This window comes from Sorex araneus, chromosome 2 (genome assembly GCF_027595985.1).
Source record: "Sorex araneus isolate mSorAra2 chromosome 2, mSorAra2.pri, whole genome shotgun sequence".
Lineage (NCBI taxonomy): Eukaryota > Metazoa > Chordata > Mammalia > Eulipotyphla > Soricidae > Sorex > Sorex araneus.
In genome coordinates, this window is record NC_073303.1 from 28,453,493 (window position 1) to 28,475,862 (window position 22,370).

The 22,370-nt window shown below is 41.7% G+C and overlaps 1 protein-coding gene across 1 annotated transcript; it reads left to right on the forward strand.

Annotated features, from left to right (window-relative positions):
* Nucleotides 1–9,571: 9,571 nt before the first annotated feature.
* LOC129402077 (HLA class II histocompatibility antigen, DQ beta 1 chain-like) lies at nucleotides 9,572–21,317 on the forward strand. Its single transcript, XM_055126829.1, has 6 exons — nucleotides 9,572–9,679; nucleotides 13,297–13,566; nucleotides 16,646–16,927; nucleotides 19,475–19,585; nucleotides 20,365–20,388; nucleotides 21,204–21,317. Exons 1-6 carry the CDS (start codon nucleotides 9,583–9,585, stop codon nucleotides 21,215–21,217), a joined length of 798 nt encoding a protein of 265 aa, XP_054982804.1. The 5' UTR covers nucleotides 9,572–9,582; the 3' UTR covers nucleotides 21,218–21,317.
* Nucleotides 21,318–22,370: the final 1,053 nt, after the last annotated feature.

The window sequence follows — 22,370 nt, forward strand, 5'->3', positions numbered from 1 at the left end:
ATTTTTGATGTCTTGACAAATGAGACAGCGTCCCCGATTCTTGATCGTCGATGGAGGTCGGAGCTCTGAATTCCTTCTCTCACTTGAGTGAGACATGATACTCCTAGCATAGCTCTTTGATACTCCTAGCATACCATTGATATCAACCCCTTATCTGATGGGTATTGTGTAAATATCCCTTCCCATTCTGTAGATAGTCTTTGTATTTTGGTCACTGTATCTTTTGCGATGCAGAAGCTTTTTAGTTTAATGTAGTCCCATTTGTTGATCTGTGTTTCTACTAGATTGCTTAGTTCCGTGTCATCTTTGAAGATACCTTTATCTTCAATATCGTGGAGGGTTTTGCCGACCTTGTCTTCAATGTACCTTATGGTTTGTGGTCTGATGTTGAGGTCTTTAATCCATTTTGATCTGACTTTTGTGCATGGTGTCAGGTCGAGGTCTAAGTCCATTCAGTTCTGCCAGCACCATTTGTTAAAGAGGCTTTCCTTGCTCCACTTCACATCTCTTGCTCCCTTATCAAAGGTTAGATGATCGTACATTTGAGGTTCTGTGTAGGGATATTCCACCCTGTTCCATTGGTCTTCAGCTCTGCCTTTGTTCCAGTACCATGCTGTTTTAATTGTTACTGCTTTGTAGTATAGTTTAAGGTTGGGGAGGGTGATGCCTCCCATCATCTTTTCCTCAAGAATTGTTTTAGCTATCCGTGGGCATTTATTATTCCATATAAATTTCAGGATTGCTTGATCCATTTCTTTGAAGAATGTCATGGGTATCCTTATAGGGATCGCGTTGAATCTGTATAATGCTTTGGGGAGTATTGCCATTTTGACAATGTTTATTCTCCCTATCCATGAGCAGGGTATATGTTTCCATTTCCTCATGTCCTCTTTTATTTCATGGAGTAGCGTTTTATAGTTTTCTTTGTAGAGGTCCTTTACTTCTTTAGCTAAGCTGATTCCAAGGTATTTGATTTTCTGGGGCACGATTGTGAATGGAATTTCTTTTTTCATGTCCCTTTCCTCTGTCTCATTGTTTGCATATAGGAAGGCTGTGGATTTTTGGGTATTGATTTTATAGCCTGCGACTATACTGTACAAGTCAATTGTTTCTAAGAGTTTCTTATTAGAGCTTTTAGGCTTCTCTAGGTATAGTATCATATCGTCTGCGAATAGTGAGAGCTTGATTTCTTCCTTTCTGATCTGAATCCCCTTAATATCTTTTTCTTGCCTGATGGCTATTGCTAATAATTCCAGTACTATACTAAAGAGAAGTGGTGAGAGTGGGCATCCTTGTCTTGTCCCTGATCTTAGAGGAAAGGCCCTTAGTTTTTCTCCATTGATGATAATGCTTGCCATAGGTTCATGGTAGATGGCTTTGACTATCTTGAGAAAAGTTCCTCCAAAACCCATTTTGGTGAGAGTTTTTATCATGAATGGGTGTTGGATCTTGTCAAATGCTTTCTCTGCATCTATTGATATGATCATATGGTTTTTATCTTTACTTTTGTTGATATGATGGATTATGTTGATTGATTTTCAAATGTTAAACCATCCTTGCATCCCCGGGATGAATCCCACTTGGTCATGGTGTATGATCTTTTTGATGAGTTGTTGGATTCTATTTGCTAGTATTTTGTTGAGGATCTTCGCATCGGTGTTCTTCAAGGATATTGGTCTATAGTTTTCTTTGTTAGTGGTGTCTTTGTTTGCTTTTGGTATTAGGGAGATATGTGCCTCATAGAAACTGTTCGAAAGAGTTCCTGTCTTTTCAATTTCCTGGAAAAGCTGAGGAGAACTGGCAACAAGTCTTCTTTAAATGTTTGAAAGAATTCGCCAGTGAATCCGTTTGGACCTGGGCTTTTGTTTTTGGGGAGACATTTGATTACGGTTTCGATTACCTTGATATTTATGGACCTATTCAGGTATGTCACATCTTCTTGTTCAGTCTTGGGAGATTGTAGGAGTCAAGGAATTCGTCCATTTCTTTTAGGTTCTCTTGTTTCGTGGCATATAGACTTTTCAAAGTAGTCTCTGATGATCCTTTGAATCTCCTTGGTTTCTGTTGTGATGTCCCTCTTTTCATTTCTGATTTGGTTTATTAGGGTTTTCTCTCTTTCTTTCTTTGTGAGTCTTGCTAGCGGATTATCAATCTTATTTATTTTCTCGAAGAAACAGCTCTTTGTTTCGTTGATCTTTCGTATTGTTTTTCGGGTTTCCATATCGTTAATTTCTGCTCTAAGTTTTATTATTTCTTTCCTTCGATCTGGTTTAGGTTCCTTTTGCTGTTCCTCTTCTAATATCTTGAGCTACGAAGTGAAGCTATCTATATAGCCCCTTTCTTCCTTTCTGAGGAAGGCTTGCAGAGCTATAAATTTTCCCCTTAATACAACTTTAGCTGCGTCCCATAGGTTCTGGTAGCATGTGTCTATATTCTCATTTGTTTTGAGGTATCTCTTGATTTCTTCCTTGATTTCCTTCGTGACCCACTCGTTGTTCAATAGTGAGTTGTTTAATTTCCAAGTGTTTGATTTGGTTATCCGCATCTGTGCGTGATTAACTTCCATCTTCAGTGCATCATGGTCTGAAAAAATAGTTGATACAATTTCTATCTTCCCGATTCTATTAAGGTATAATTTGTGGCCCAGAATGTGGTCTATTTTGGAAAACGTTCCGTGTGCGCTGGAAAAGAATGTGTATTCTTTCTTTTTGGGGTGTATAGTCCTGTATAGGTCTATTTGCCCTGTCTCCTCCATTTCTTCCTTCAGAGCCATCGTTTCCTTGCTGAGTGTTGTTCTCGTTGATCTATCCAGAGGTGATAAAGCAGTGTTGAAGTCTCCAACTACTATCGTGGTGCTAGTTATGTCCTCCTTAAATTCTGTTAGGAGTTCTTTTAAGTATTTAGCTGGTCGTTCATTAGGTGTGTATACGTTTAAGAGTGATTTCTTTCTGTTGTACATATCCCTTGACGAATAGAAAATGACCTTCGCTGTCCCTTCTGTCTTTTTCAGCCTGAAATCAATGCTATGGGATACTAGTATGGCCAACCCCGCTTTTTTTTTTTTTTTGAGGGAGCTGTCTGCTTGCAGGATTGTTTTCCATCCTTTGATTTTGAGTCTGTCTTTGTTCTGACTATTCAGATGTGTTTCTTGTAGGCAGCAGAAAGTTGGGTTTAGTTTACGAATCCATTTTGCCACTCTGTGCCTCTTTATTGGTGCATTTAGTCCGTTAACATTAAGAGAAATTATTATCATAGGATTTTGTGACATTTTTCTGTAGGGTTTGTTGTTCTTGTAGGTTTTTTCCTTGTCTTATAGTAGCCCTTTGAGTCCTTCTTTTAAATTTGGTCTTGAGTCTATGAAGTTCCTGAGCTGTTGCTTGTCCATGAAATAGTGTATGGTTCCTTCAAGTTTAACTGAGAGTTTAGCCGGCTAGAGTATTCTTGGTGAGGCATTCATTTCATTAAGTTTTTTCACTATATCCCACCATTGTCTTCGGGCTTGGAGGGTTTCTTCTTATAGGTCTGCTGTGAATCTAAGGGGTGCTCCTTTGTATATGATCTCCTTCTTTGTTCTTGCTGCTTGCAGTATTGTGTCTCTATCCATGGCATCCATCATTCTGACTATGATATGCCTTGGGGATTTTCTATTTGGGTCCCTTTTAGCTGGCACCCTTCAGACTCCTTGGATCTGGATGTCTGCATTCTCTAGCTCTGGGAATTTTTTAGCAATGATGTCTTTAATTGTGTTTTTTTATTGGGGTTGGTTCTGTGTGGTTCCGGCACTCCCATGATTCTTATGTTGTTTCTCCTGAGGTCATCCCCTAGGATTCTAATTCGGTCTGGAACCATTTTGAGGTCTTTTGCCATTATTTGTTGTTCCCTATATGCTTTGTGCAGCTCATCTTCAAGCTCACTGATTCTGTCTTCGGGTGTAGTCATTTTACTATTGAGGGCTCCTACCGAGTTTTTTATTTCATCTACTGATTCTTTTAGTTGTCTGACTTCTGTTCATAGCTTTGAAATTTCTGCTCTCATTTTTTCCTGGATTATCTTGGTGGAGCGTTCCAATGCTGCATCCATATCCTCCCTTAATTTATTGCAAGTTCGTTCCATAGTTGCTTTGAGTTCGTGAACCATCCTCACAATTTCCTCTCTGAATTCTTTATCTGAGAGGAGGTTGTATTTCTGGGAGGTCGCTTCTGAGGTTCGTGAGATATTTTCTTGGATCTCTCCTGGTGGTGGGGATTTTCGCTGTTTCTTCATGTTGTTATGGGCTTTACTATCCGGGGATTTTAGCTGTTTCTTCATGTTGTTATGGGCTTTACTATCTGGTGCTCTCCTTGGCTTGGGAGAGGCTTCAACTGAAGATGTGGGGCTATGCTCTTTTTATAAAGGACTTTTATGTGCAACTTGATGTGTTCACTGACAGTTTTTGTGAAATTAGGATAGGCTAGGTTACTTGACTATTACCATATAGTGACTAAGATGACCAGGGAATTCTTCAGAGGAGTTGGTTCTATCAATTGTGGCCAAAGGACAATACACGAAATGGTAAAAAAAAACAACTGCGGCCGCATAAGTGGCCACCGCTCTGGAAAGAGGCCACGCCCACTTATGAGGCCACGCCCCCTACGGTGAGGACACGCCCCTAACCAGCAGAGTGGGGAGTGGTCAGGAACCAAAGGTGGTGGCCGAAAGGTGCCAGGTGTGGGTGGGGGTGTCAGTGCGATTCTTATGTTGTTACTGTTACTTTTTTTTTTTTTTTTTTTTTTTTGCTCTTTGGGTCACACCCAGCGATGCTCAGGGGTTACTCCTGGCTTTGCACTCAGGAATTACTCCTGGCTCAAGAATACAGGTGGCATTAAAGCAACCTCAAACCAGTCTTTCAGCTGAGATTTTAACCACTCAGAAAAAGGATTCTAAGATGACAATTTTGCTGCTAGTTATTAATTTTGCATGAAAATGTCATAGAGATAGGAGGATCCCCGAATTATGAAGCAGTTTTATCAGAGTCCCAGGAAAGAATTCTTGTTTTGGAGTTACCCATATTCTGATATATCATTGCTCCTGGAAGTCCAGTAGGAGTAGAGAGAGAGTACAGGGTTTAAGACACTTGCCTCATAAGCAGCATACCCTAGTTTTATCTACAGCACCACTTGGAGTGATTCCTGAACACACAGAGAGGAGTAATACCTGAGTACTGCCTATTGTGTTCCATGTTAGATGCTCTGAAACTGTGTACCCAAAGCAACAATGCCACTTCATTTTTTTTTTTTTAATCACCATGTGGAAAGTTACAAAGCTTTCAGGCTTAAGTCTGTTATACAATGCTCTAACAACCATTCCTTCACCAGTGCCCATATTCCACCACAAAAAAAAAAAAAAACACAGAACAAAAACCAGTATGCCTCCCACCCTCCCAAACACCGCCCCTCCTCGCCTGTATAGCTGATAAATTTCACTCTACTTTCTCTTTACTTTGGTTACATTCAATATTTCAACAAAAAGCTCACTATTATTGTGTAGAGTTTCCCCCCAGAAACAGGCCTGCTGAAAAGGAGGCATTTGATAATTTCTTTTCCATTACCGAGAATGAAGAGATGTGAGGTCCTCATAAGATGGCGATCGCCACGGTGCCACCTCCCCTCGCCCCCGGGGGAAGAAAAAGGGGAGAGAGAAAAATATTCCCCTCCTGGGGGGGCATGGGGCCAAGATATAGTTCCCAGTCTAGAGACATTTCTGCAAGAAGCTGTTGGTACCAAAAGTAGTTTAGATGGCCTCTGAAATCATGCTTGTTCAGCAGCAGAGAGGCTGCACACATTCGGCCACCAGGGTTACATCTCCGTGGAGACTGCATGCCACTTCTTGTTGGAAATTTCTTATTGCCTCTTCTTTTGATATTTTGGAGAGCAGACGCCCAGGGTCACGCCTGGCTCTGTGCTCTGAGGTCACATATAGTGGTTCTGTATGGGGATTTGGGGGATGACTTTTACGCATTGCTAGGGATTCAAACCAGGTTTGTGTCTGTAGGTTGAATGCAAGGAAAATGCCTTAACCTCCACAGTATCTCTCTGAACCCTTCATTTTTTTTGTTTATAAATTTATTATGTTCTTTCAGATCCTGTACTATACTTTGTAGGGAGCCATTTTACAAGCCCGGCTCTTATCCTCTAGTCAAGTGGAGGCTTACTTGGGATTCCTGTAACAAGGTCACCACTGTTAGCCATTCCTCTCTCACTAGCCAACACCCATGCCTGATCTGCCCAACGCCCATGCCTGATCTGCATTTTACTATAGTTCCTATGGGGGTCCAAGCATGCATACCGCCCCCTTCCACCAAGAGGTATAAGTATTGTATTTGCTGTGAATAAACTCTCTCTTTCTCTCCTCCTCCTTCTGGCTCTGCGTCTCTTCGTTTGGTTGTGTCCCCTCCTTAGCCCCACGAAGGGGACAGGACGGGACCCCACAATACTTTTTGTCTCTGTCTTTACAATTTTTATTTATTAAAAAATTTATTTTCCTGTGTTATGTTGTTTATTTTTTGACACAAACTTGAAAGAGAAGAAGAAAAGAGGGAAAGAAGGAAGAAAGAGAGAAGGAAAAAGATAAATTTCTTTGAATATTGCAGGTTTTGGTACATTGTAAGATAAAACAAATATTAAAGAGCAGCAATCAATTCACATGTAAATCACATTCCAAATTGGAAATAAGCTTGTTATCTAAAGAACTATCTATTATCCTGCTTAAAATCTTTTTTAGGATCCTAGTGTCTGATTGAGTAAAGTTCTGTCTCTTTTTGGAGTCATCAGTCTCTACCAACATAGGCCTTTCCCCTGTTTTCTTTCTTCTTACCTTACATTCTACCTGAATATACATTATTTCCCTTTCATCACTCAGATTTATTTATTTATTTGAGTATCACAATTAATTTTATTGGCATAACATTCAGTATATATCAATCTTATGTTCGACATTTATGTGGTACATTTTTAAAAGATTTTTTTATCGAATCACTGTGAGATAGACACTTAAAAAGCTGTTCATGGCTAGGCTTTAGTCACACTGTGTTCCAATATCCATTTCCTAACATTGGTGTTCCCGGTTGTCCTCCCATCTCCTCTCATCACCCCTCCCCCCTCCCTCTCTCTCACCTTTTGGGCATTGTGGTTTGCAATACAGATACTGAAAGGTTATCAAGTATATACCTTTTTCTACTTTGTCTACTCAGTTCTTGTGCAGAGTTATCATTTCTCCATTATTATTGTCACACTGGTCTCTTTTCTATCTTACCTACCCTCTGCACCCCCTCCACTGTGGTTAATTCTAACCACTGACCAGTCCTCCTAGCCCCTGGAGGACACTCAATGTTTGGAATCAATCACAGTTGATTCCCTGGCCATGTTTCATATGTTTCATATGTTTCATATCTTGTTTGTGGTGGTGATTGTAGTATCTTTCAAAACATATTACTTTAAAAGGATGAATTTTACTTTCATAAATTGTATCACATTTTAAAAAGTTATGTCAAAAAGTCCTGTATTTAATGAGTTAGGAGTGTGCTTTTTTATGTTTAATAATTATGTTTAAAAACGGATTTAAAATTATTACATAGTAGATTTATGCATCTGGAACTGTGATTTCAACTTCACCTCCTAGCAAAATACTTCCTTGTCCTCAATTTTAAGAGAAGGAACTAAAGCATAGAAGAGGGGTAGGAAAAGGAAGAGGGAGATATTTATTGTCTTATTTACTATTTCTTGCCACGGGTTGATCCAATCACTTTATAACCATTTAGCTCTGTGATGTTAGGCAAAAGGAAACTGATACATTATTATGTTATTATCATTATTTTTAGGGGACCACACTAAGCAGTGCTTAGAGCTTACTTCTGGATCTGCACTCAGAGATCACTCCTGGATGGACTTAGGGGACCAATCAGATAAGGTACAGGGAATTGAAGTCAAGTACTGTACCCAGTCCAATAATTGCATTATTTTTAAAAAATTGATAATATGTTATTTGGTACTTGGTGTTGGCACAATGCAATTTGAAACTTAAATCTTTGTACCTTCATTAGCACTATTCAGAGCCTAGGAAATGTTTCTCTACATCTTTTGTTTCTTCAAAACAAATACTGACAGTTTCTGGGTTGTGCCTCTGCTGACAACAGATGAAGCTGCTTTATGATTTGGGAAGATTTATGATGATGAAGAGCTTATAGAAGTAAAGCCAACTGAGTTTTCAAATACTTTCATCTATTTTATTTTTTGTTCCTGTTTTTTAAATTTATTTATTTTTTAAATTAGTGAGTTACACTGAGGGTACAATTACAGATTCACACATTTTTGTGCTTGTTTTTCCTTCATGCAATGTTCGAGAGCCCATCCCTACACCAGTGTCCATTCTCCACCACCAATGAACCCAGTATCCCTCCCACCCCCAATCCCATCCTCCCCCACCCCACCCTGCCTCTGTGGCAGGGCATTCCAATTTGTTCTCTCTGTCTCCTTTTCGGTGTTGTGGTTTGCAATAGGGGCACTGTGTGGCCATCCTGTTCAGTCTTTAGTCTACTTTCAGCACACATCTCCCTTCCCAAGCGGGATCTCCAATCACATTTTACTTGGTGTTCCCTTCTTAATCTGGGATGACTTTCCCCCAGCGTGTGAGGCCAGCTTCCAAACTATGGAGCCAACCTCCTGGTATTGTATACTACTATTCTTGGGTATTAGTCTCCGACTCTGTTATCAAATACTTTTTTTTAAAAAACAGAAATGTAATAGAGTTTCTGCATAATGAATCACTTGTTGGCCAGGTTAAGTGTCCATTGTTTTTGCTGATTTCTTGTTTGTGCTGATTTCTTGCTGCCCATATTGACCTGATACACATGACAGAAATCTTGCATTATGAAACAAATTATATTGCTCTTTTCATACATAAATATCTAGATCTAAAATGCATGAAACATGATCGCTAATTCACAGTTGCCTGAGTCAAAAAGATATTCAATAATTTAACTCTTACAAAACACATTGCTGAGAAAACAACTACTTAAACCATTTTCTTCTAAAAACTCTGCTCTTCTCACAACTTAAGATTTCTTAGAGTGCCTAAGAAATGGAGGTGAACATTTCTGTCACAATATTGTTTTCCTCCTGACTTATGATCCTTGTTTGGTTCTCTTATCCAAAAAATAGGTTTTAAATAAATAGCACAAAACTATATGCTTGAATTATTTTTCTGTTTTGGTGCCTTAAGCCCCTAATGTATTCATTCTTTAAATCATCTATCACTGAGAGAAAATCTTTATTTTGAATGGTGTGATTTGCTGAAGACAAATACAAAGCTGAAGCACCATTGCTGGTACTGGATCGGGCACTGTTGGAAAGCATGTCTGCCTAGAGACAAATGACGTGCTTTGCCTCCAGTTCTGATTGGTTCCTTAGCTAAGTATTCTCCAATCCTATGGTGCAGGAAAGCCTTCATAGGTTTTTTTTAATTCTTTGAAGTCGAAACAGTTTCATTAGGTGTGAGCCGTGTTGACTAAAGTAAGTTTTCGTTTTGTCCTAGATTGTGTGTTGGAAGATGGCTCTGCGTGTCCCTAGAGGCCTGGGAATAGCAGCTGTGATGGTGATTCTAGTGGTGTGGAGCACTCGGGTGACTGAGGGTGGAGACACTCAAGGTAAGTGCAGACCCATTAGTCACTGCCTTGGGGGAAAGGCGATGAGGGGCCTTTGGGTTTGAGGGGGGGGGGGGGGGATCTTTGATCTTAGCATACAATCTTTATTACAAATTTCCTCTTTGGAAAAGAGAGCTGTTTTACATTCTTATTTTAATTGCAAAGTGAAGACAATCCTCATTTCACAGATTTAAATCTGGGGCTGTTCAGGAGAGCAGACAGGACCACTTCGGAGTGTTCACTGACAGCAAATACAGGATCAGATTTTTTTTTTTAAACCAGTGATTTACGTCACTGAACACACAGTAGGATGTGTGATTTTAGGGTGCCCCTACACCGTGCTTGAACTAAACGCTGTGGGATTATAGGTTGGGGAAACACAAGGTTGCAGTAGTCTCAGGTGCTGAGGAAAGGGGCTTTGCATTTCTGACTGAGTGCAGGGCCCATGGAAGCAAACTCAAGGTATCTGAGTGTACTTGACCCCCGATAGGGACTTTGGAGTATTCGGAATTTTGTGGTCAAACAGGGAATTGAGTGAGATTCAGAGACTTGAACTGACAATGGACTAAATTTGGAGAAAGGAGAATGCAAAGAAGGAAAATAATACATGCTGAGAAACCGTTTTAGACAGCATTAATATCTTGATACAAATTCACTGTATCACTGTCATCCCGTTGTTCATCGATTTTCTCGAGCGGACACCAGTAACATCTCTATTCCTCTCCGCCCTGAGAGGAGCCTCTCCTTATTCCTCTGTCCCAACAATTGGAGGCTCTTTCAGGGTCAGGGGAATGAGACCTATAGTTACTGTCTTTGACATATAGAATACACCAGAGATAGCTTGCCAGGCTCTGCCCGTGCAGGCAGGATACTCTTGGTAGCTTTCCAGGCTCTCTGAGAGGTATTTATATATCACAAAATGATATAATTTGTAATTATATCACATAATTTCAAAGATACATGAGAAAAAATTTAAATATATTAAAAAGTAAAAAACACAAAATATTGAGGGCAAAATAATATAATAAAAATCATATTAACTGAACATCCTTTAAAATATGCCTCATAACTCTCAGGAAAACATGACTGAAATTAGTGCATATGCTTACCTTTCCTCTTTATCAAAAAAGTACATTAATGGAATACTATGTAACTCTGAGAACAGATAAAATCATGCAGTACTCTACAATGTGGATAGAATTGAAAGGTATTATACTGCGTGAAATAAGTCAGAAGGAAAATGACAAGCACTGGATAATTCCACTCATCTGTGAAATATTGTGAGATAATACAAGAAAAAAATATTGAACAATGTCGCACCCTTTATCAAGGACTGTAATACTGAGAAAAAAAAACAAACCTCAAGAAACAGGAATGGGAGATTGTAAAAAACTAAAGAACGCCGAGGGGGCGCGTGCACTCGCGGGCTCTCCGGGCAGCTCTGTCTCACCACCCGCGTTCGGTGCTCTGGAACTGCAGTGTGTGGACTGGATCGGGATGGCCGGTGGTCAAGGACAGGCGAAGGAAGAACGAGGACCAAGCTGGTTGCTGATTAGTTACCGTTTATTCAATCTTCAATCTTTCTCATCTCCCGCACTCCCAGCTCCGGCCTCTCTCTGGATCTACTGCTCAACTGCTGCTTCTCTGGCTTCTCCCTCTCCTCCTACTCTCTCTCCCACCTTGCCCTCTAGGCTACAACCAGCCAGGTAGCCAAATCAACATAAGAAAGCCCTTCCTGAGGGCAGGGCACTCCAAAGCCCTTCCTCACTCTTAAGGCTTTTTTCTTTTCCTTAGTCCAGGAACTTATTAACATCTTAATACTAGTTATTTTTGTATGGACATAGCAAGGGATACATTGAGGCTTGCAAGGCAGCTCTCCTGGCAACATCTTGCCACAGGCTCAGACCACAGCACTCAGGCCAGATTAATCATTCCTCACCCTAGCAGGGTCCAAATCTAGTATCACTGTTTGGATCATGACAGCATTTGTCCATGACCAAGCTCTTAACTTATAGTTAAGCATTAGGCACTTTGGCCAGGCCCATCTCGATGCCAGGGTAGCACACAACTCACCGCTTGCCCTGGGTCCTTCTTGTCCCACGTCGGGACCGTGCTTTGGGGGTGCTAGGAAGTAAGGGCAGCTGAGGCTTAGGTCAAGAGAACAGATGCCCTGGAGGAAAATATGTAGAGTCAAATGACTCCCAGGTTACAAAAGCATAACATTTGTTAAGTCTTCCTGTGTCCATACAAAAAGGACTTGCTCTGAATAAACTATGCAAAGGACTCAAGGAGAAGAGAAAAACATTATTTACAAATCAACAGAACACTAAAAAAGAAGCTACAAATAAACAAAGAGGAATATGAGCACTGTAACGGGAGTAACCCAATAACCCTAAACTACTGAGGCTATGTTATCCTACAGGAGATAATAATGACCTGGGTAGAGGGAACATAAGAACAGTAGTGGAGAGTTGTGGACACTTTCCAGGTAACAGGCTGCAGTAACTTTGTATGGCAATATTATATGCTTTGACACTAATTATCCATCTAACTGCATAATAATAAGTGTATAAAAATAGTCTCAAGACTATAGCTATGTATAATTGCGATTACTTTATTATTATTAAATTAAAAATAATCATTTTCATTTGACATAGAGTATGCAAATCGCTACAAAATTTTGTTTTGTTTTGGGCTGCACCAAGCAGTATTTAGGGATTATATTTGTGCTCAGAACTGACCTCTGAGGGACCATATGTGGTTACAGACATCAATCCAATGCTGGTGGTATGCAAGGGAAGCACCTCAGCCCCCAGTCCCATATTTTAAAATAACTTTAAAAATTTAACTTATTTTTACAATAGTGTTAATGTTAATCTCATATTTTGTGATACAAATTAGTTTTCAATTTTTTCTAACTCTCCATGTGTAGGTCTGACATTTTTTATACAATTATGCTTATGGGGAGTTTATTCAAATTAATCTACACAAGCTTGTAATTAACCTAGTTTAATCGGAATCCAATTGATCTAATCAGAAATCTTGTGTTCTTTTCAAAAAGAAAATAATCCTTCCTAAGCCTCTGGCTGTGCAACCCTTTCTACTCTGACAGAAACCAGTGGCGCTCTGGCTGAGGAGAGATGCGAAGGGAGGCCCCTTGCCAGGAACCAGGGAAACATCCTTGTCAGGAAAGGGACGGGATTAATTTTACATTTCTTGTCATTTTCTTGCGCGTCGCGCTCAGGTGGATTCTGATGTCTGAGGTTCCTGGGGTCCTGGGGGAAACGAATTTTCCGTCGGGGTCCCTTTCTCTAACCCCAGGGGCCCAGGCTGTCAGTGCTTCTCCCTCCTTACACTCGCGGGTCCCAGGACTGTCCCAGACAAGCTTCCCCCAACCCCCACCCGAACTCGGCCTGAGACACCTTCGGGCAGGCCTGGAGTCCGGGAAAGAGGCGCCGGGGCCCGGGGGTCTGCGGGTGTCGGGAGCAGGTTCTGGTCCGGGCGGGCTCGCGGGCTCGGGCTGGGTTCAGGGTTCGGATCCCATCCGCCTACCCGCGGCCCGGAGTGGCCCGTCCGGCCCGTGGGTCCCCGCCCGGCCTGACGCGCGGTGACTCCCGCAGGGAATGTCGTGCACCAGTTGAAGGGCCTGTGCTACTTCACCAACGGGACGCAGCGGGTGCGGGTCGTGTCCAGATACATCTACAACCGCGAGGAGTTCGCGCGCTTCGACAGCGACGTGGGGAAGTTCGTGGCGGTGACCGAGCACGGGGAGCAGGACGCCGAGTACCGGAACTCACAGGAGGACATACTGGAGCAGACCCGGGGCGAGGTGGACACATTGTGCAGACACAATTATGAGATAGACATCCCCACGGCCTCGAGCCAGCGAGGTGAGCGCAGGGCGCGGCCGCGGGCGCGAGTCTCGGCCGGGGGTCGGGCGGGGGGCGCACCCGGCCCCGCGCGGAGCCCGAGGGGCCCGGCAGGAGCGTGTCCGCGGGGAGAGGCGGGCCCGGGGGCCTTAGGGGACTCGCTCCCGCAGCCGGGAACCTTCCCGCAGGGCGCCCCGGAGCTGCCCCGTCTGACGCTGCTCTTGGGCCAGAAACAGTTTTAATGATTAAGCCAATTCCTCACCGAGTCTTGAAACCCTCAGTACATCAAGTCATTAAGTTCTTTCCGCCATCCACGGTGTAGACAAAATCTCCCCAAAGCCAGTTCTTACCGGAAACCCTGTCTGGTCTGTTCCTAAAAACAGGAATTTATCTTTGAGGCGCTGTTACAGCATGAGCGCCACCAGAGGGCAGCAGAGGGCAGAGTCTTCCCCCCTCCCACCTCTTTGAGAGTCTATTCTTCACTATTATTCAATGTTGATGGGTGAAAAATACTCTTTCACGAATCTGAAAGTTCACAGATTAATCATTGTTTTCAGTACAAGTTCAACTAACTTTAAGCTGTTTTTCCTCCTTTGCTTTCTTCTGACTACATCCTAATGTTAACAGTACTTAAATGTTTATTTTTTTTTCTTTTGAGTAAGTTCATGTTTTTCTCACAAATGGGTACCCTATTTTATTTTTTACTCAAATCTGTAAAGAAAAATATATTTTATAAATCCATATACCTTACTACAATTCTGTCAGACTAAGAAGCAAAACAAAAATTACAGTGAAAGGCCTAATTTAAAATTTTGCTACTCAGTTGGGGTGCTATGATTGCCAGCTGCCTCTGATAGTGTTAAATCCTACTTATACTTCCATGCTCACATTATGTTCTCAGTAACCAAAGTAGCCTCTGCAAAAATCTCAAAATATAGTTTTACTGAAAACATTCATGATGATAATGTCTGACTGCAAATTAAGGAATCCTGTTTTTTGAAATTGAATCACCATGAGATACAAAGCTGTTTATGATGAGCCAGTTTTAGTGATACAATGTTCCAATACCCATCCCTCCACCAGTGTACATTTCCCACCACCAAAGTCTCCAGTTTCTCTCCTGCCCCCTGGCCCCTCCATCTCTAACAGCAGTCACTTTCCCCCTGTCTCTCTGTCTGTCTCTCTCTCTATTTCTCTTTCCCTTTACCCTTTTGGGCATTATGGTTTGCAATACAGATCCTGAAAGGTTTTTTTTGTTTCTTTACCTATTTTACCCTGTACTAACCACTATATGATCACGGCGTGGGAGCGATAGCACAGCGGGTAGGGTATTTGCCTTGCATGCGGTGGGACTGGGTTTGATTCCCTGTCCTTCTTAGAAAGCCCAGAAAGCTACCGAGAGTATCCTGCCTGCATGGCAGAACCTGGCAAGCTCCCCTTGGCATATTCGATTTGCCAAAAACAGTAACAACAAGTCTCACAATGCAGACGTTACTGGTGCCAGCTCGAGTAAACGGATGAACAACGGCAGGACAGTACAATACAGTATTATTATTATTATTATTTTGCTTTTTGGGTCACACCCAGAGATGCTCAGGGATTACTCCTGGCTTTGCACTCAGGAATTATTCCTGGCAGTGCTTGGGGGACCATATGGGATGCCGGGGATCGAACCCAGGTCAGCCGCGTGCAAGGGAAATGCCCTACCTGCTGTGCTATCGCTCTGGCCCCAATACAGTACTATTTTGCCATGTAAGCTCTACTACTGGCTTAGTTTCAGAGATCTGTAAAAAAATCTCGAAAGAGAGCAAAAGCCACAGTTAATCTTGGACCTGCACATGCTGAAGAGACTGTGGTAAATCAGAGGGGTGCAGGTTAGCCTGGTGCCTCCCCATACAGAGACTCCGGCAGCTGCTTGCTTCTATAATCCAAAATCACAGCCATAGCCCTTGCCTGACTCCAGTATTTCAGGGCAGACCTCACCGAAATATAATCTGCTGATGGGCATGCGGGTTTTTCCACTGAAATCTCTAGACTTTCTCAGAGTTGGGATGGACTACCTTCCCTCACCTCCTTGTACTTTTAAAACCTCAGTAGTCACATACACACATCCAAAGCTACCACCCAGTTAAAAATCTACTCCAATCTTACCATCCCGATAAAAATATTGAGTTCCCCGAACAAACATGATATTTAGTACCTGTATTGAAAACCATAATGCACAAAAGGATAAGACAGGGAGTAGGAAGGAAATTGCCTTCCATAGAGGGAAGCTGGGGATGGTGTGTGGGATGTTGGGGTATAGTGGAAAGGAAACAGGGGACATGTGGTGGGAAATGTGTTCTGGTGGAAGGATGGGTGCAGGATAATCGTATAACTGAAACCCAGTTATGAACAGCTTTGTAATGATCTACCTCACGGATATTCAGTTAAAATATTTTTAAAAGTAATGTGTTCATCCTTGCTTTCCTTAGCTTAATGAGGGGCTGAATAAATAGTAGTTCTCCTGCATTAAAAAAAAAGAAATGTCCATTTATATTTAAAAACTGGCTCCTCTTTGCATTAAAATATTATGTAATTGGAGGGATTTAGCTTTATACTTCTCTATATAATGCTAACCACTATGTACCTATTATTAATTCTCAGTTTATGTCACTATTCCTGAGGTAATGAGAGTGTTGAAAGTCTATTAGCAGTAGGAGAAAGTCAAGATTGCTATTGTCCTCTCTACTTGGCGGAGCACTGGGACTGTCACAACTAGTTCATTCTAGTTACTAGAATTGGTCCTGATGTAAGGGAAAAGAAATTCATGCTTATCATAAAATATTATCATATGACCTATGAATTTTCAAATATATCATTTAAAAGTGCTATTATTTTTTTAATCTATTTGTACGTCAGAGAAACTCTGTCTCTTGGCACTGTAAACTAACTGATGTGTTTATTGAATCTAACAAAGTTGACTAAGCTTGAACTAATCAAAGATTTGGAATCTAGGGATCTTTTCACCTTGGTACAAAGGAAGGACTCAGCCCCTTGGAATAATTTGCTGCCTGGTCTCTATCTCAATGTGTGTTTTTATGTCTGTTGCTTTTCTCAGCGCAACCTAAGGTGACCGTCTACCCATCCAGGACAGAGGCTTTAAACCACCACAACCTGCTGGTCTGTTTGGTGACAGATTTCTATCCAGATCAAGTCAACGTTCGGTGGTTCCGGAATGAACAGGAGGAGACAGCAGGAGTTGTATCCACCCCACTTATTAGGAATTGGGACTGGAGCTTCCAGATCATAGTGATGCTGGAAATGACCCCCCAGCGTGGAGATGTCTACACCTGCCAAATGGAGCACCCCAGCCTCGAGACCCCTATCACAGTGGAGTGGCGTAAGGGACAGTTTGTTTCCTGTCACCCTGGGCCTCTCAAATCAGTAGGCAGAGCTTCTAACCTGGCTTATTCTTTATTTCTTTTTTATGTGCAACTTAATTTTAAACACTATTTATAATTTATAAACTTGTTCACAATATAGTTCTTTCAGGTATTCAATATTACAAACTAGCACCACAGCCAATGTGCTGTTGCTTCCACTGATGTTCCCAGCTTCCCACCCACCTCACAATTCGCTTCCATTAGCAGGCATAACACACTTTGCTTTCTATTGATATTTACAACTTATACCTCATAATGGTGCTATTAAAGTCATGACCTGAGGATTTCCTTGCTGGTAGGTGCTAGTTGAGCTTTCTGTGTGATTGGTTTTACTCACTGAGCTCAATGGGCTTCTATAAAATTTCCCCATTTAATTTTTTGTCAATTCTGTGAAGTTTGGACATGTCACATGGTAGGTGGCAATATACTTCAGGAGCTTTGGAACTCCAGTGTCTACTGGCATATCTCTGAGATCAGTTGTGAAGCTGGGTTGTTTCTCTTGTTGTAGTGGAGGCTAGCTAGAATAGGTGGAGCACTGGCTTGGCAAGGTGGGGACACTCTCTGCCAACACCCCATTAAGGCTCTAGAGATCTACACACGGGGAGGGTGTACCTACCGCAATAAGTCAGCTGCCGGTGTGTCTCTGAAGTCAGTCAAAAAGCTGGACCTGTTCTATGATGGTGATTGGATCCTATGTTGATTATTTATTTATTTATTTATTTGTTTATTTATTACTTTTATTGAAACAATATGAGAGCAATTACAGAGTTTTCGGTTTAAGTCTCGGTCATACAATGATGAAACACCCAACCCTTCACCAGTGCACATTTTCCACCACCAAAAACCCCAGTATCCTCCCATCTCACGCCCTCCCCCTGTGTGGCATATGATTTCCACATTACTCTCTCTACTTTGATTACATTCAACAATTTGACAAGAAGCCCACCATTATTATTTGGGATTTTACCCCAACACTCATATCTGCCGAAAAGGCAACATTAGATAATTTGTTTTCTATTGCTGATTATGAATTGCATATGATGATGTGCGGCTGCTATTGCGCCTGCACTATTTTGGAATTCTGAAGTTTTAATAATTAAATCTAGAGTGATTTCTGCCAAAAGTTGCTGTGTTCCGAACTTTGTTTCTGAGTACTGGGATCATGGCTGATAAGCAGCTCGATCAGCAGCCAGAGGGCTCGTTTGTGGGTAGCAACACGGGGTCTTGAAGGAGGTTGGGGGAACGGAAGAGCCAGCTCCGCCCCCATCCCATAAGGCCCCACATTCTTTGTCACTGTGGGCCCCTCCCTGGATGTCCCTAGGCTTCTGAAAGATGTCAGTGGGGACCAAGCCTCCGGGGAAACAGGCCAAGGCAGGAAACCCATTCCAACCTGGGGTGGTCTGACGTCAGAAACCTAATGCATATTCCAGACGTATTTCTGCCAAAAGACACATGTTTGATATTCAGCAATACAATGATTGATTACCCATCCCTCCAACAGTGCAAACCTTCCACCACCAGTATCCCCATTATTCCCTCCTTTTCTATTTCAGTCCTTACTCTGCCTCTACGGCAGACAATTGTTCAGATACTCTCTATAGTTTTGGGCATTACATTTTGCTTGGATATTCCCACCACCATCCAAGTCTGCCTTCTAGGGGCAGATGCTAGATCATCTGTTTTCCATTGCTAACTTTGCATATCAGGAAAGGTCATGTGGCCGCATAAGCGGCCGCATTGTTTGTAGAAATAGTCCTGGTCCCTACATACCGGAGCCATGCTTGTAGAAGCTCATCGTTGCTGGGATTCCATCTGGAAAAGGTGGGGAGACTGTACCTGATTCATCTGGGGCACCCTGGTGATATAGGCTCTGTTTGTGGCCCGGAGCATTCTCCTGTTTTGTGCCTCCTGCTGGCCAGGATTCTTCACTGCTGAGTGGGGCAAGATGGCGCTGGGAGCAGGTTGAGGGGTGACTTCCGGGTCAGTTGCAGGCTGGGAGCCGGGATGGATCTGCCCATCACTGCAAGTGCCCCCATGCAGTTCGGAGAAATCGTCCTGGTCCCCACATTCTGGGCCTGTGTTGATTTTCTGTTTCAGGCATCATTAGTGAGTTGGATGGAAATCACAGGAAACTTGATTACAAGAGCATCAGAATAATTATGTTGTCATTTTCTTTCCAGGTGTTAGGGAGATTACTCCACGTATTGCGGCCCCAGAACCAGGCTCTGATAGTTCTAAACTATTGACTATTAGAGTTAGTGACTGGGGCCTTAGTGTCTAAGGAACATCAGGGAGCTAGAATCCATTCCCCATTTCTTCTCTCATGAGCTCACTATATCTAAGAAGTTAGTAGGGGGGCATTCCATCTTGTAGGGAGTGTTGCAAATGAAAAGCAAGGTTCTTCTGACACCTCTTCTTTTGTATCTCAAGTTAGACTTTAGATCCTTAGCTGAGGACATCATGTGGTGTGGGGCAAATGCTGACACTCAGGCTTTGCTTCCTAGGAGCCCAGTCTGAATCTGCCAGGAGCAAGATGCTGAGTGGCATTGGAGGATTTGTGCTGGGGTTGATCTTCCTTGGACTGGGTCTCTTCATCCGTCACAAGAACAAGAAAGGTAAGTTACTCTGGGAAAATGAGGATTATAAGGTATGCATCCATCTGTCTGTGCATGGAGACTCTGCCTCCAAGTTCGGCCATTTTTCTCCTGACCATGAAAGCAAGGTGGCCATGCTGGTGGTGAAATGAGTCAGAGCAGCCTTGCTAGAGACTTTGGAGTCTGATTTGAATAGTTAAAGGTAGCCATGTAACATGTAGAATATGTTCTAGGACTTTCCCACTCTCCATAGTCTCAGTGGCGTCTTTATAAAATCTTTTTTTTATTAAAAAGAGTTAAAAGCTCAGCTCCTGTTACCTACCCTCATGTAAGGTGTGGTGTATGTATATATGTAAGCTACAGAGTCAAGAATACTGTAGCAGGAGATCCATATTACAACCACCAGACTTGAAATTGTGCCTGTCTCGGTGACAGGCTGCTGAGTGGGAGGGAACGTGGGGACATTGGTGGAGGGAAGTTGACTCTGGTGGGTGAATTGGTGTGGGAACATTATATGCCTGAATTCTACTATAAATAACTTTGTAAATAATGGCAACTCAATAATAATTTTTAAAAAAGGAAAGAAAAAGTAAAGGTTGGAATATTGACTTCTAGTGGCAGTTTTATTCCTTGGATGGGCGTGTTGTGGGAGATTTAGTTTCTGGTAGTTAAGTTCTTGTAGCAGATGGCTAGGGAAGAATAAAAATTCAATATGTTACAAACTTCACTTCTGGTTGGGGTAAATGAGAAATTGTCTATTTGAGTAATGTAACTTTTCTCTCTATAACTTCCTTTTGTAGGACCTCATATGCCTTTGCCAACAGGTACTCTTTTTTTGCTCTGATTCATTCTAGGTACCATTTTAGTACCATTGAGGTGATTTGATCTTAACTCAGATGTCATGGTGGGTGAAGACCATGTGACATGGGGAAGAAATAGTAAGAAGGAAGCAGTGTGAGTGATCTCAAATTGTGACATATTTCCCCTTACAAAATCAACAGTAGAGATTTATACTTAGTTTCTGTAGAAATTCCTGAGCTTGTTCCCTCAAAAGCAGACACATATTGCTGGGTTCTTTCTTCTAAGCTTGCAGTCAGAGATACAGCTTGGGTGTTGGATATCAGGAATTTGCCTACAATGTCCCACATTTTGGTGGCTACTTCCTTTGTGTAGTTAAAAATGAGTAAATTTGGGGGTGGAGAGATAGTATACATGGTAGAGTCCTTACCTTGCATCCTAATAACTTGGGTTGTATTTCTGGTCTCCCATATAATCCCTGAGCTTAGCTGGGTGTGATCCCTGAGCAGAGCTCTAGGAATAAGCGTTGAAAACTGTTGGGTATGCCTCCAACTAATAGAAAGTGAAGAGGCTACTAGAAGCGGGGAAAAGTTGAGTTGTAGTTTGATTTACAAAAAAATTGAAATATTCATAATCTTCTGTAAGATAACAACTTCTCTGCTTCCCACACAGCAGAGCAGATCTTTTAGTACCATTGAGGTGATTTGATCTTAACTCAGATGTCATGGTGGGTGAAGACCATGTGGCATGTCTCTCAGCTTTCTCGATTTTATTTCTCTAAGAGGAGGAAAGAGGTTCCAATCCTCAGGGTGCACCATGCTCATCACTCTCTCTTCTACAGGGCTCCTGCACTGACTCCTGAAGATCTCCTGAAGAGCTTTGATGGATACTTCTTTCTCCTTTTTTGTAATGCCTGCCTATAACTATTCATAATTCCCAGTTGTCTACAAGTATGTCTCTCTGAGATTGGAGTCCTCTGACTCTGAGACGATCATTAGATCACTTCCTGTCATCACTCCTTGGAGAGATTGTCTGTGAAGTTTCATCCTGCACTGACTCCAAAGTCTGTTTGTGCTTCAGCAATGAAGCCAAGGGATTTTTCTTTCCCATTGTCTTTCCATAAGGTGTTCAAGAGAAGCACATGAAACCATCTATCTGGCTATAGAACTTTACCATAATTAAACACAATTATGAATAGTATATATCATGAGTTTTCTAATGTATGCTAGTTATAGATTTTACATTGATATAATATCATATTGGTTTTGGAGATATAACAATTATTTTATATCTATCATTATCATCATCATCATCATCATCATCATCATCATCATTCCATTGATCGTCGAATTTCTCAAGCGGTCTCAGCAACGTCTCCATTCATCTTATCCCTGAGATTTTAGATGCCTCTCTCTACTTGGCCTTCCCAATGATGCCGCATTGGAGGCTCTTTCAGGGTCAGGGGAATGAGACCCAGCTTGTTACTGACTTTGGCATATGAATACACCATGGGAAGTTTGCAAGGCTCTCCAATGTGGGCAGGAAACTCTCAGTAGCTTGTCAGTTTCTCCCAAAGGGAGAAGTAGGTTATAAGATATCCTTGATATCTATATATTATGAAAAATTATGATAAACTATTTAGTTAATGTACATCAACATGTAATCAAAATATTTTTCTTGTAATGAGAACCTTTAAGACATGCTCTTTTAGCTGCTTTAATATATACAAGTTTATTAACAATAACCACCATAGTGTAGATTTTATGACCAAGAAGTTAATTATCTCATAATTAGAAGTGCTCATCAAAAATAAAAAGTGCCCATCAAACACTAGGTTTCAAGAGGCAAATTTTGGAAAGATGTTTTCTAATCTGTATCACAAATAGCCTTTTAAGACCTTTTCCAAGGAGGAGCTGTAAATCATGTCAATTGTAGTTCTGTTAGAACTAATGGTACAACTACTTTGAGATAAAACATTTTATCTATTTACTTTTTAAAAGTAGGTTAC